Genomic DNA, 16,437 nt, shown 5'->3' on the forward strand with positions numbered 1-16,437 from the left:
ACTGAAATCTGGAGTACTAAGCTGGTGGAAGCTATTAGCTGATTCAATGCCCAAAGGTGAAGCAAGCAAGATGTCGTGGGAGGATTTTCTGGTACAGTTAAAGATGCAATACTGCTCTGAGCAGGATCTTCTGGAGATCAACAACGAATTCCAGAGTCTGAAGAAGGGGAGGATGAGCGTTACTGAATACGCTGCAAGCTTTACTGAGAAAATGAAGCTTGTTCCTCACCTCGTCCCAACTGAACTCTCCAAGGTTAACAAATTTGCCCTCGGATTACCAGCGGACTTCGGTCCAATGGTCAAGCAAACTACCACTCTAAAAGCTGCCATCTGGGCTGCTAAGAATGTGGAGACCCAGATACGAGAAAAGGGTCTGGAGAGAGCGGAAGTGGGAGAGAAACGGAAATTTGACGGATCCTCGAGGTCCGGTAAGAAAGGTAGATTCTCGAAGTCTGGTTCGAGAGGAGGAGGATCAGAAGCAAAGTGGTGTGACAAGTGCAAGAAGAAGCACTTTGGGAAGTGTGATGGAGGAGTCACTTGTTACAAATGCGGAAAGCCTGGGCACTATGCCAACGAATGCACCCTCAACCAGAAGGCCTGTTATGGGTGCAATGAAGAAGGGCACATTTTAAAGGACTGCCCGAAGAAGAAGGAGGCAGGAAGACCCAACATACCACCAAAGCCGAAGGCGAGAGCCTTCCAGATGACGCTCGAGGCTGCAAAGGAGGCAGCAGATGTCGCTTCAGGTACCTTTCTTGTAAATGGTTTACCTGCAAATATACTATTTGATTCCGAAGCCAATTACTCCTTTGTGTCGCATAAATTTGGTGGAAGATTAGCATTGCCTGTAGAAAAACTAGATAATGCCCTAATTGTAGAAGTTGTCAGTGGCAAATTTGTACCTGTTAGTAATCGTATTAGGAACATCGTCATTAACCTAAACGGAAACGAATTCCATGAGGAACTATTACCCATAGAGTTAAACGGTTTCGACATCGTTTTGGGTATGGATTGGCTTAGCACCAACGATGCCGAGATATTATGCCGAAAGAAGATAGTTAGGATAAACCCACCCGGAAAGGAATCATTTATGGTGTACGGGGACAAACGCAGAGTGAATTCTGGAATCATCTCCTTGATGAAAGCCAGGAAATGTTTGTCCAAGGGATGTGCATCATACTTGGCATTCGTAATCGATGCTAAGAAGGAAAAGAAAGAGGTGCAGAATATACCGGTTGTGTGCGATTATCCGGAAGTCTTTCCTGAAGATCTTCCCGGATTACCACCTGATAGGCAAGTAGAGTTTCGTATAGACTTATTACCAGGAACAACACCGATAGCAAAGGCACCTTACCGATTAGCACCAACGGAGATGAAGGAGCTCATGACGCAACTTCAGGAGCTGTTGGACAGCGGTTTCATTCGACCTAGTTCATCACCCTAGGGAGCTCCGGTGTTATTCGTGAAGAAGAAGGACGGAAGCATGAGGATGTGCATAGACTACCGAGAGCTGAATAAGGCAACGGTGAAGAACAAGTATCCATTGCCGAGGATTGATGACCTATTCGATCAGCTGCAAGGTTCGAGCTACTTCTCAAAGATTGATCTTAGGTCAGGATATCATCAGCTGAAAGTGAGAGAGCAGGATATTGAGAAGACTGCATTCAGAACAAGATATGGACACTACGAGTTCTTGGTTATGTCATTCGGACTAACCAATGCTCCCGCAGCATTCATGGATTTGATGAACAGGGTTTGTAAACCATTCCTCGATAAATCCGTGATAGTGTTCATCGACGACATTCTCATCTACTCGAAAAGCCAGAAGGAGCACGGCAAGCATTTACGAGAAGTGTTGGAGGTGTTAAAGAAGGAGAAGCTTTTTGCAAAGTTCTCCAAATGCGACTTTTGGATACGGGAAGTCCAATTCTTGGGTCATGTTGTTAACCAAGAAGGAATAATGGTTGACCCCGCCAAGATCGAAGCTGTAATGAAGTGGGAACGTCCGAAGAATCCCACGGAGATTCGAAGCTTTCTAGGATTAGCCGGATATTACCGACGATTTATCCAAGGCTTTTCTTCGATAGCTGCTCCATTAACAGCTTTGAACCATAAAGGAGCTACGTATACATGGAGTGAGAAACACGATGAGGCATTTGAGAAGCTAAAGAAGAAGTTATGTGAAGCACCGATACTTTCTCTACCCGATGGAGTCGAAGATTTCGCAGTTTATAGTGATGCATCTGGAGTCGGGTTGGGTTGTGTTCTGACCCAAAGAGAAAAGGTGATAGCATACGCATCTCGACAATTGAAAGAGCACGAAAAGAACTACCCCACTCATGATCTGGAGTTGGCAGCGGTAGTATTTGCCTTAAAGATATGGAGGCATTACCTCTACGGCACGAAGTGCAAGCTCTTCACTGATCACAAGAGTCTCCAGTATCTCTTTAATCAGAAGGAGTTGAACATGAGGCAACGACGCTGGCTAGAACTTCTCAAGGACTACGACTGTGAGATACTTTACCACCCAGGTAAAGCAAATATTGTTGCTGATGCTCTCAGTCGGAAAGTCAATCTTGAAAGGAAAAGGCCAAGAGCATTAAGAATTGAAGTCGTCTCGACGATTGTGGAAAGTATCAGGAAAGCTCAAGAAGAAGCCTTAGAAAAGAATGACCGAAAGGAAGAACGTTTGGGAAAAACGTTAGTGTTCAGTACGAACAGTCGAGGACTGAAGGTATTCCAAGATCGAATTTGGGTACCTAAGACGGGAGGAATAAGAGATCTTCTAATGGAAGAAGCACACAAGACCATGTACTCGATTCATCCCGGTAGCACTAAAATGTATAGGGACCTAAAACCCTACTACTGGTGGCCGACGATGAAGCTCGATGTTGCGAAGTATGTGGCTGAGTGCGTAACATGTGCAAGGGTTAAGGCACAACATCAGAAACCATATGGGAGTTTAGAACCTTTACCTGTACCCATGGGTAAATGGGAAGACATCACCATGGATTTTGTGACTAAACTGCCCAAAACGAAGAACGGACACGACATGATTTGGGTAGTCGTGGATCGTTTCACCAAGAGTGCACACTTCATAGCCGCCAACGAGAAGTGGTCTATGGATAAGCTCGCAAATGCTTACGTGAAGGAAATTGTAAGACTTCACGGTGTCCCTCTTACGATTGTATCCGATCGTGATAGTCGTTTCACGTCAAGGTTTTGGAGGAGTCTACAAGAGGAGTTGGGTACGAAGTTGTGTTTAAGTACTGCTTACCATCCGCAAACTGATGGTCAGAGCGAAAGAACGATTCAAACGTTGGAGGATATGCTAAGAGCATGTACCCTCGAATTCCAAGGGAATTGGGACGAACACTTACCTCTAGTAGAATTTTCCTACAACAATAGTTTTCACTCGAGCATCAAGATGGCACCTTATCAAGCCTTGTATGGACAGAAGTGTCGTACGCCGTCTTGTTGGCTTGAAGCTGGAGAGAAGCAGTTTATGGGCCCCGAGATAGTCCATGAGACTGCTGAGAAATCGAAGGTGATTAGGGAAAGAATGTTAGCAGCTCAGGATCGTCAGAAGAGCTATGCTAACAAGAAAAGACGACCGATAACCTTCGAAGTTGGGGATTCCGTTTTACTTAAAGTCTCACCGTGGAAGGGACTTATACGATTTGGGAAACGAGGAAAGTTGAGTCCAAGGTTTATTGGACCGTTCAAAGTTCTTCAGAAGATTGGGAACCAAGCTTACAAGCTGGAATTGCCCGAAGAACTCAATGGTATTCATAACACCTTCCATGTGTGTTATTTGCGGAAATTCATGGGAGATGTTCCCGACATAATTCCAATCTCAGAGTTAAGGATGGATGAAAATAAAAGGCTGATCGAAGAGCCCGAGGCAATCGTTGACCGTAAGACTAAGAAATTACGACGCAAGATGGTCGACTTAGTGCTAGTCCAATGGAAACATTCGAATGGGCCGAATCTCACTTGGGAAACAGAGGATGACATGATGAGTCGTTATCCACATCTGTTTGCTGATGCATGATTCCGGGACGGAATCATCCTAAGGGGGAGAGAATTGTAACGCCCGGGTTTTCAGGGCTAAGCATTTTGTCACTGTAATAGTCTAGGTCAACTATTTTAACTCTTTTTGAAGTAATAAATATGAAATATTTGAGTATTATGTGAACTATGTGTTTATGTGGTTATTATAAATGTATAATTAACAAAGAATAGAAATGAGCGTCAAAATTAAAGTGTGAGATAATCCCGATATCTCTACACAAAGTTGTAGAATATGTCTCAAGGTTTCCATACATATAAAGAATGCCGAAATCCGAGCTATAATGAAGAAGTTATGGCCCGCCGAAGTTTTACGGCAAAACCGGCACGGCACCGGAAGACATAAAATAGTAAATTTACGATAGAAGACTTTTTAGCCTTAGAAATCTAAACAAAAGTTGTAGAATATGTTAAACTAAGAACATCGATAAAAAGAACGCCCAAATCCGACTTCGTATGAAAAAGTTACGCTTTCTCGAAGTTTCGGACTAGCAATGTACTGCCCGAAATTTGAATGTTTGATCGAGCGGTTTTTAGCCGACACGATCTGAATGAGAATCGAAGATCTCGTTGAGAGTAGCGTAACGAGAAAAAGATGGGCAAAAACGGATGTCGGATGAAGAAGTTATGAGGATTTAACGGATCAATCGTGTCCCGGCCCATTAATAATATAAAATTTAAAATTGAGCCAAAATTAGCCGACGAAGTCTAAACGAAAGTTGTAGAGTACGTTCCCACCTTCGCGTGGATATAAAGAACGTCAAAAACGGAGCTCGTATGCGAAAGTTACGAATTTTTGAAGTTTGAACTCGAAAATGCGAAACTGATGCGAAATCGGGTGACGTGGCGCGATCAGAGCCGTCGCTTGCGGCCCACGGTCTCGCTCGGATATGCGACACGTCGCTCCTCTCTACGCCCAGCGTCCGGCTTCGTGCGCCCCGCGTCCGCTCGCTCTCGGTCCAGAAGGCGCCACGCCGCTTCGCCCTACGCCCCGCGTACGAGGTCCGGGTACGCCCCGCGTACCTTCGCTTCCCCTCCGTCCGGTGCGAGACAGCTGGCTGCGAGCTGGCGCCCTTATCCGAGGGAACGCCCCGCGTAGCTGCTGAACGCCCCGCGTAGAGGCGACCTTCGACCTCTATAAATAGGTGCGAAATTCTCCGGATTTCTCACACCTTTTCTCATTCTCTCTCTAAAATCTTTCTCTCTCTAAGGTTTTGAAGCCTCCCTAAGGTCTAGGTGAACCCCTAACACCCTAAGGAAGCCCCGAGGCTCCCAGAGTCCCGAGAAAAAGGAGTTTTTCGGTTTCGAAACGCTGCTCCAATTGAGTCCCGGTTTTCAATAAAATTCGCTGTAAGTATGCTACGCTTACGCAATTTTTAATATAGCTTCCAAATAATTATAGGAATGTTATTAGGTCCTTAAAATAATTATTTGGGCTATTATTATAAGTTATATTGAGCATTATTAATGCTTAATAATAGTCAGACTAATTAATTTATCGCGGTTATCATTAAACTAAACCCTAGTGATGTCGATACTAGGTTTTATCGAAGGAATATCATTTTAAGAGTATCGAAGCGTTGTCCGAGTGCTGAGTCACCACCTAATCAGGTGAGTGCATAGTTACTTTCAGCTTACACATAGATATGAAGTATTTTATATAAATTACGTGCTATGTGTGCATATTATCTGAATACTTGCTATCTATGTTAGATGAACGTTGTTATACATGTTTTCAATGATTTAAACTGTATATGTATTTTATATCTACGAAAATGTTGGGATAAAACATGGGTAGATGTAATAGGTGATGTGTGATAAAATGATGAGAGGCCTCGATGTTGTTGTTGTTGATCTAGTCATCTAGCGGAGTATAGATGACGACCACGGACTCTTCTAGACAGTCCAGTGGAACACTAGCAGGCTCGCAACCTGTAGGTGTTGTGAACGATGTGTTCACCGGTGTACTCCATCCCCCACATGGTTGCCTATTAGGACATTTATTGCTGAGGAATCCCCTTAGCAGTAGTGTCCATCCCGATGATGATCCTTAGGCTAGGTCCCTTATGATAGGTGTTTAGGGACGTAAAGTGAGGATAACGGGAACGGGTAATCGGGTTATTGTTGATTGATGAAATTAATAAACTTATTTATTGTGGGTTGAAAACCCTATGTGCTCACTAGGCTCCCAAGCCTGACCCACTCAGTTTTATGTATTACAGGAAGTGGCGCATGAGCATAGGTGTGATGTTTTGGACGAGGGATTACGGATATAGGCCTGTAGATATGAAATAATGTAGTAAGGCTTATATTGTACTGTTTATACTTTTGATCTGTACGAACATGACATCCCGAGTCTTTTAATGAAATACATTTCTATGGAAATGCTTTTGATAAATCTTTATCATATTATTGTTTTGGGACAAATTCCGCAATTCTTTTATTAAAAGATAACTCTGATTTTGAAATAAAGTATAAACAAAACCGGTCTTTTCTGGCCGTGATTTTGGGGATGTCACAATGATTTTATTCTTAATATACATACAAATTAAATACAAATTCATACATATTCTTACAGACTAATATCCTTATACATTTTAATGTAGTTATACATATTCTAACAAAATATCATTGAAAATGAATAAAATTCTTAAGCAATAACATTCTTGCATATACAATTATTGAACAAATACACTTGATCATCTTCAATTGTCCATATAACCAACTTGATCTTCACATATATACTTGTTGTTGAACTCCATTCCAAATATTTCTCTTGTAAGATCAGTATTAAACTCATTCTCCATGCAATTCTGAAAGAATAAGATACATTACCCGTTAGTATTACCAGTTAAACAAATATACTTGTTGTTAACAAACATTCTCAAAGACATTCTAAACAGAATGCATTTGTATAAATAAATTCTAAAAGAATACATTACTGAATGCACTTAAATCATAGTCTTTTCTTCTATATGCATAAACATTCTAAAGCATGTATAAATGTATTCTGTCAGAATTACTAGAAACACATGTTTTATGTAATATTTATATTCTCATAGAATGAAAGTTGTGAATTGCACCAAAACCCATAAGTAAAAATTGAAGAAAATGCAAAAACCAATGAGTAAGTGTAGAAAAAATAATAAGTTGTAGACATGATAGATCATACAAAATTCAACGCTTAGGTTGAATTGGAGCTTAAGCATTGGAATCCAAGATTTCATTCTAACATAATTCGAATTCGTGATTCCATTCTGGCAGAATTACCCTCATCATATTAGATACTAAGGTGATTTTGTTATTGCTACTAATTGAAGATTATTCCTTTGGTGCTTGATATTCATGAGGAAGATAAGAGATAAATTTTTCACCAATGTCTTTTTCAAATATCAAATTCTACAAGATAGAATATAAACATGATAAAGTAATTGTTTTATATGTTATCTGAAAGTATTCTATAATTCTATGTGCCTGAAGCAGGATGACTTCACTATCTGATTTTTTGATGTACCGGTAAATTCAGGTTGAGCAAGTGAATCATTGACTGAAGACTTCATCATCTTTATATGATGGATCTCAAAAAATCAAGAATATAGTATCAAATGGGTAAATAAAATTAGGGAAAATCAAACACTTACATATAGTGTTAGAACAACTTCCATGAGAAAGCCTTTGAATGCAGCTCCAATGGGTTCGTCGGTGGTTGAACAGATCGCAAGGAAGGGAGATCTAATCTCCGTCAGGCTTCCCTTGGTTCACTATCTTTGTCTCTGTCAGCCACCAATTGTGGAAAGGAAAGGGACGGAGGCAGCAGTGCTGCCGTCAAGTGGCAGTGAAGGCTGCTCCTTCTTCTATCCGACAACAATCACGCATGGAGGGAAAGACTTCGGTCCTCTGTTGATCGGAGAAGAAAGAAACACAAAAACAGTCAGAAATTGGCCGATGAATCTTAATCGATCGCAAGGAAGGGCTACAATCGGTGGTGAGAAGTTGCTAAAACGAAGGTGAATGCTGCCTGCAAAAGGGATCGATGATATATAGGGTTTTAAAACTGATTTTACTAAATTAAAGGGATATTAAATGGTTTAAATATTTTCTATAATTGAATATATAACCAAGATTACTATCATACCCTTATATTAATTAATAATGATTTAATTTTTCTTAATTTCTGATTGGTGCATTTAGGCACACAATATTTGCTGAAAACATTTGAACCTATCTCTCTCTTTCTCTCTCTCTCTGTATATATATATATATGTATATATATATATATATATGTATATATATATATATATGTGTGTGTGTGTATATATATATATATATATATATATATATATATATATGCGTGTGTGTATGGAAACGACAAACGAATTAAGTGGAAGTCTACTCGTAATATTTCAACGAGTACTCCGGGTTCGAGATCTTTTACAGATCAAACCCAGCTCCCATAAGGATTTCCAGGGAAAAATTACCCACGTGTGGCACCACAAGAGGTAGTTTAAGGGAATCGAACTCCCAACCTCACACCTCACATGGGTTTAAAACCCGATGCATCAACCCAGCTAGACAGGACATCACTTGCATGTATATATATATATATATATATATATATATATATATATATATATATATATATATATATATATATATATATATATATATATATAGGTTCCATTCAGATTCCAAATAAATTTGAGATCTTGATATTCAACCTCAATCATATATTTTTTCTTTGCCTTTCTAGCGCTTCGGTGAATCGGCGTAGCCGAAGAGTTATAATCATAAATGATCATTCAGCTTCACCGTTCCCTTTTCCCCTGCTAGCTTCCCATCACCACAACCACCACCACCATTACCACCACCTATACCATCAATCGGCCTCAACACTGCCATCTCCATCACCTATACCACCGCCACCTCTGCCACTACGACCTCCTTTGCCACTAATCACCATAATCATATATGATTACTAAATATATAATATATGAACAGAGTTATGTATAATCATTTATGATTAGACATAAATGTATAAATATGTATAATCATATATAATTATACATCTCTGACATTTAATCATTTATGATTAGGTATACTGTAACGCCCCGATTCTCAGGTATTCTCTAAATATGAGTTATTGGGTTAAGCCCTACTCGACGAGTCAGTTGATCTACTCGTCGAGTAGCAGTGGGAAGGATCGCGGGTTAAGTAACCTACTCGACGAGTCCATACTGGGACTCGGTGAGTAGGAGCTGACTACTAAGACCCTAAATCCCGGGGTTGTGCACCTTATTTAAGGGAACACAAACCTCTTTCAGCCTCTTTGCAGTCTCTTAGCAAACCCTAATACGTGTGTGCATGTGCCCATTGTGTGTTTGAAGCCTTGGAAGAGGATTTTGGTGAAAAGAGCTTGGGAAGCAAGTGGTTTGAAGCAAGGAGCTTGGGGAAAAATTCGAATCTACTCCAGTTGTCATCTCTTAGGAAGGTATCAAGCTGTTATCTTCCTTTCTATTTCGTTCTAGACCTCCTTGGTTGGAGATTAGGGTTCTTGGTTGGGTTATAAAGTCATTTCCTGGAGTATGAGCCAAGATCTGAAGTTGTAATTTCAGATCTGAACTCTCTATGGATTGTAGGACCATAATGTTCTTAGCTTTGGCAATTTTGAGCCCCTCCCTAAGTGTAAAACCCCATTTCAAGCATAGTTTGGGATTTTTGAGACATTGGGGCCTTGCATGCACGTAAGGTTTGCAACTTTACGTGATAAGCAGGCCTAAGGAAGTTGGATCTACAGTTTGGGGCTTTGCCATGGCTTAAAAGTTGTCTGCATGATAAAATGACTGAAGGGACTCGGCGAGTCGCAAAGCCGACTCGGCGAGTCACATGAAAGCGTGCATTAGACTCGATGAGTTGGACGAACGACTCGGCGAGTCCGATGAAGATTGCCATAAGACTCGATGAGTTGAAGAACAACTCGGCGAGTCGGATGAGTTTTAACTAGTACATGTTTGCATGTATATCTGTCGAGTTACAAAGAGGGAACTCGACATGTGCCCTTAAGGTTTGATCGAGATTCGAAGGAACTCGACGACTCACCCCGATGACTCGGCGAGTTGGAGGTGCTTCAAAGGACTCGGCGAGTAGCCGGGTGGACTCAACGAGTTGAGGTCAACATGGACTGTTGACCTTTACTAAGGACTTTGACCTTGATCAAGGTTAGTTTTTCTGTAAGGACAAAGACTTATGAGCCTGTCATATTATGGTAATAGGTGGTGGAGTCTTTGACAAGTGATCGGAGAGCTTTGATTATTTACTGAGCTGAAATCTACAAGGTAAGTTATCCTCACTATACTGAAGGGTATAAGGCACCAAGGCCAGTCCATTAGATTTGATATCCTAGTAGTTAATGATATGATAAGTTGAGTCAGTAATGTATGCCAGTTGATATGCTAGTCGGGTAGATCTATAGGGCTGCTTGTGATACTAATTGATTGCATGTATGTGCATTTATCTATTACATGTCGACGTGTTATGTGGGGTGGGTTGAGGTTGTACTGTTCCGTGCGGTAGCCAACAAATCCGAGAGTATTCCAGATATGAGCTGAGGGCCCGGTAGGCATTCCAGACTCATACTGAGGACTCGGGAGCATTCCAGATACGAGCCGAGGGCCCGATAGACATTCCAGACTCGTACTGGGGGCTCAATGGCATACCAGATACGAGCTGAGTGCCTGGTAGGCATTCCAGACTCGTACTGAGGGCCCATGAGCAGTCCAGGTAATAAAGTTGTGGACCCAGTGCATGCTATTCCGTTTTATTGATATGATATGCTAATGTTGTTATTGCTATGTGGACTGTATGTGTATCAGTATTTTGGGGGTAACTCACTAAGCTTTCGGGCTTACAGTTTCAGCTTATTGTTTTAGGTACATCAGAGGATCGCGGCAAGGCGAAGGCGTGATTGTACAGCTCCTCCTATTATACTTATGTTCCTGGGAAAAACTCTGATAATCAGTATTTTGAAAACAAAAGTTGTAATGTTTTGATGAACTTGATATGTTTAAAAAGTTTAAATTGGTTTGAAATTTTTGGATGTTACATATACCCAGGGGTAGATCTTCTAGCAAATTTTCTAGAAACCATTTCCAGTTGTCTTTATTTTCAACACAAACCACAACCCAAGCTAGTGGGTGTATATGAGTGTTTCCATCCCTCCCAATAACACATAATAACTGACAAGTACACATTCCTTTTAAAAGACACCCATCCAAGTGTATAATCCCTCTACAACCACTTTTCCAACCCTGCTTTAGTGCATGAAAACACACACACACACACATACATATATATATATATATATATATATATATATATATCCCGCTAAAGTAAGTTTACCCGTTTGGCATAGAGTTCACAGACAACTTGACTGTTGACCATGGATTAGACCTTATCTCCTCACCATATGACCAAAACTTTGCATAATTTTCCACTATGGCACCTTCAACAAAAGACACTACATGTTGCTTAGCTTTCCTACGTTGTCCCATACTAACCTCTATGCCGAATTTAGTCTTTACTTCTTCTTTTAGCATCCTAACATTGAATTTCTGATTCTCAAGAACTTCCCTGGTGAAATGACTACCAATCCATCTATAATTAATAATTGACCCTAACTTAAAACTTCTTGCACAATTATGCTTATTGATAAGGGACTTGATTTGGAATGAGTACTTCTCACTCATCCATGACGCCCAAAGTCTAATGTGCATTCACCATCACAACACTTAACCAATAACATTTTTACTGTCATTTTTTCATAGTGCAGTTGATACCCATTGGCTATAACATAATTACAAAGCATGAATTTCAATTGTTTAGGGTTGGTGAACCTCATACCTAGAATTGGCATCTGCTTCTTCCAAGATATGTCTTCATTAAACATTGGTTTTCCTTTCATATCTAGGGCATTGTCCTTTTCACTATCTGGGACATTGTTATCTTCATCATCTTTTGGATCACCATCTGTGGCATCCTCATTTCCATTTGCCTGACTTACTCCTTCATAGGTTACTCCTTCCATGTTGCTCTGTTGTGGACTCATGAACTCGGTTAGGTCAATACCTTCTTCCTCTTCGATTAACATTTTTTTGACTTAACATAACAATTATCTTCTTTTTCATTTTCCTTAGTTGCGTGTACAGTAGTACCAAAATGGTCCATGTAAACTGCCAGTTGTACTCCACACGATAAGCAATGTCTATAAAACTTTGACATTGAAGTTCATTAGAAATCAAGGTTAAACTTCTGGGATTTCTAAATCAGGTTGACAATAATAAAGTTTCTCACACTTCTCTGGTGTGAATCGTTCAAGAAAACCCACAAATTCATTATAAGGCATACCTGCAAAATCGATATTCTCGAACACATACCGAATACCATCAGAATAGCAAAAAGGTTTGTTGATAAACACACATTTGAAATAAACTTTGATTGAGAAGAATATAGGCATCAGTCTATAGTTACTAGGGTGGGATCAAGGGTTTGTTCAACGAGGAGGGGATTAAAGAACGCAATCGACTTATTTAAAACAATTCAAGATAAAGGTAATACACGTGACTATTTCATTATATGACCTGACATTAATATTATATTTCTTGACATTATATTATCTTTGAACCTGGTATCAGGTTATATAAGGGTATTTTAAAACAGAAAAATGTAAGTTCATTATCTTAATGTGCCAAAAAAAATTTGGTGACCTTTTAAAACAAATACGATAAAATTGATGGACTAATATGACATTTGTTTAAAAAAAACTCAAAGAATACACATTTCCTTTTATTTCCTTCCCCTCTCCATTTATATATATATATATATATATATATATATATATATATATATATATATATATATATATATATATATATATATATATATATATATATATATATATATATATATATATATATAAACTCGAGAACAGGTTGAAAAATACTTCCTTCCCTCTACTACCTTTTCATTTTTAAAAAGAGAAAGAGGGTGTAAAGTATGCGTATTGGAAGGGACAAAAATAAACGATGCGACTTGTTTGTTGGATTTTCAGGAGTCAAGAGTCCATGAATTTCAGAGAGAAAAAGAGAAGAACCTTTTGAAACACAACTCAACTGTTGAAAAACTTCCGGTGCTATTTACTGGCAGGTGATGCCAATCGTCGACGATAGACCTCCGTCTGACGGTGGCGGCAATAAACTTTGGGGGATATTGAAGTTACCGTTTCGAAGCTCACGTAACACTACTCCACATACAACAACGTTATCTTCTTCGTACCAAATCGAACGATCTCACGCTCATAAGAAAAACGAAAAATATAGCTCAAGCTCCACTACTTCGGTCTCATCGGTGGTTAGATCTCTGCTTCCGACGCGGCGGCGTCTCCGGCTTGATCCACGGAATAAACTCTACTTTCCATGTATGAACTTACTGCATTATTTTCTTCCATTATTGTTATTTCTATTTGAAAACTGATCATTACTGATTTTTTGAGTACTAATTATCTGTTTCTTAACTCGATAGATCCAGATAATCTTCTCAATATAAATTGATTTTATGTTTCTCTTACTATTATCTTTAGAAACCTGCTAATGTTGTGTTTATTAAGTGAATCAAGCGAAATAGATCCACATTAGGTTTTTCAGTGTGATTTGGGAACAGTTTTCATTCTTTTATTAGAAATTTCTTATTAGGAAACCCTAAGCTAGTAACATCTAAGAAAACATCAAGGTGTGTTGTGCCAAATACAGGACAACTCTGTTCATACTACTTGTACTCATCAATGGACGACTATGATTCTTTTACATCAAGGGTTGAGATTTCCCATTCAAAACTTCAAACAAAATATCTAGATATTTACAAGGAACATTCTACACAATTAAAGAGGCTACAACCTTGTGGATGCTTCTAGAGGTCACCACAACCTTCTACACAATTGCCTCATTAGCTTAACTAAATTATAATGATTTCAACATGATGTTATTGAATATAGATTATGAATTCATGATACATTTGTTACACACAACAAGATAAAACAGGTTGCACAGTGTCTAGCATGACTGGGACCCACATCGAGACAAAAATTGTAATTGTGCAAAAGACATGAATACCCTCTTCATCCTCACCATCAAAAGTATCTCTAGAAAGCTTGTCAAATCCTTCCTATGTAAACCCAATTTGGCTCAGAATCAGATGCATAAACTATTATTTGTTTGTTAACTAAATATGTTAACATACGCCTTCTTTTCCTTATGTATATACTTAATTATGTTATGATTAATGAAAAATCATGTCAATTTTCTTCTTGAACTTTGTAGATGAACCTGGTAAGCAAGTTCAAAGTGCTATCAAGATAAAAAACACCAGCAAGTCTCATGCTGCCTTCAAGGTATGACTATAAACCTTGTTTAACCTTCACACATAGACCTTTAATGAATCAAAAATCACAATTTTTATTTATTTATTTTTTTGTAGTTTCAAACAACTGCACCAAAAAGTTGTTTCATGCGTCCTCCAGGCGCCATTTTAGCTCCAGGCGAGACCATTATAGCAACCGGTAAGTAACATCATTACAAACTTTGTAGGGATATTTATGAAGATAAGGAGGGCATTTATGTCTTTTACACAAGTGATTTTTTGTTTACAGTTTTCACTAATGGTTTTATTGTAATAGTTTTTAAGTTTGTGGAACCTCCGGAGAACAATGAGAAGCCAATAGACACAAAGAGAAAAGTGAAATTCAAAATCATGAGTCTGAAAGTCAAAGGAGTGATTGACTACATACCTGAGCTAGTAAGCCCTTTTTTTTTTTTACATTAAGTGTTATCTGGATGAATGATGTGTATAAAATATATGATGAAATGACAACACACAATAAGGGTAATACATGGAAAAACTCAATGAGGTTAAATTCGTCCTTTTTCTAAATGATTTTCTTTACTCAGTTTGATGAGCAGAAAGATCTAGTAGCTGTGGAGCAGATACTGCAAGTTGTTTTCCTAGATGTCACACGTCCAAGCCCAGTAAGTTAATAAATAGCAATGTACTTTCATTTATTTGTCTATTTACTTTCAATTTTTTTCTTATAATCCTAATTATAGCAATTGACTTCCAATATTTTGTATTTAAATAATATTTATTGATATATTTGGGTAGATTTTTGAAAGTACGTTGCTATTTCTTGCAAGGCATTGGAAAAACTGAAGCGGCAGTTAGCGGAGGCTGAGGCGGCCCTTGAAACCCGCAAGAAACCTCCAGAGGACACCGGACCAAAAGTTGTCGGTGATGGTCTTGTGATAGATGAATGGGTGAGAGCTTTTATTATAATAATTTAATAATTATAAAAAATAAAGTAAGTTACATTTTTAGTCCCTGGGTATAACTGATTATTTCAGTTTTGGTCCCTAAATGTTTTCTTGTTTCAATTTTGGCCTTGTGATAGTTTGTGGTCTCTGTTCCAAAAAAAAAAAGACTATTTTTGGGACCAAATCGCAAAACTCGGCGATACTTTGGGACCAAAAATAATCATATTACATGGAAGAGGGACCAAATTGATATAATGGTAAGTTAAAGGGACTAAATTGATAAAATGGTGTATTTTTTCCTACGTATGCTTTAATTTATGAGTGCTTTTTTGCAGAAAGAGCGACGTGAGCGATACCTAGCGCGACAACAAGTTGAAGGAGAAGACTCGATTTAATAATAAAAGTGTTTTATTTTATTTTATAATTTTTTTTTTCCTGAAAAAGCGTACCACATATTGAATTATATTTTTATGTTTTGTTTTTTCATTGTAAAAAGCTTTGGTGAGGGATGTATTTAACCCGTTGGTGGTGAGCTGTAGGAGGTACAAGTCAAAACAGCGGAAAGTACCGCTTGGACTTGCACCCGATAGTTCTTTCATCGGGTAGACTAAGATTGTATACAAGATTTTCATGTGTGATTAGTGATTTATAAGACTTTGTTTGTTACTATGGATGAGCTTTTGTTTTTTGGAATTTAAGAGTAAACTTGCCATTTGTAGACTTTATGCATACAATACTTGGAAGTAAAGTTGCAAATAATTAACCAATGAGAATAATGTAAATCGACTTTCTTTATTAATTGCAAATCCTTTTGAGGTCTAGAAGGTTGAACAATTTGTTGCTTTAGATCATTCATAACCTTATTGTGAAGACTATATATAATCATAGTCCATCAACACAAATCCATTCTCCTATAAACAACTTGTTGCAATTCAGATTCGGGTTGATAATGTCAAAGAATTCTGAGCTCATTTTGAACTTTTGAGCTATGCCGAAACAAGTATCTCCATTT

The 16,437-nt window shown here is 38.6% G+C and overlaps 1 protein-coding gene across 1 annotated transcript; it reads left to right on the forward strand.

The window, feature by feature from the left end:
* Window positions 1-13,063: 13,063 nt before the first annotated feature.
* Window positions 13,064-16,094, forward strand: LOC145006274 (vesicle-associated protein 4-2-like). Its single transcript, XM_078965367.1, has 7 exons — window positions 13,064-13,540; window positions 14,439-14,509; window positions 14,596-14,677; window positions 14,795-14,913; window positions 15,066-15,143; window positions 15,309-15,428; window positions 15,761-16,094. The coding sequence occupies exons 1-7, from the start codon at window positions 13,273-13,275 to the stop codon at window positions 15,818-15,820; spliced, it is 798 nt and encodes a 265-aa protein (XP_078821493.1). The 5' UTR covers window positions 13,064-13,272; the 3' UTR covers window positions 15,821-16,094.
* Window positions 16,095-16,437: the final 343 nt, after the last annotated feature.

The sequence above is a fragment of the Lactuca saligna genome, chromosome 7 (genome assembly GCF_052625555.1).
Source record: "Lactuca saligna cultivar CGN05327 chromosome 7, ASM5262555v1, whole genome shotgun sequence".
NCBI classification, from domain to species: Eukaryota; Viridiplantae; Streptophyta; class Magnoliopsida; order Asterales; family Asteraceae; genus Lactuca; species Lactuca saligna.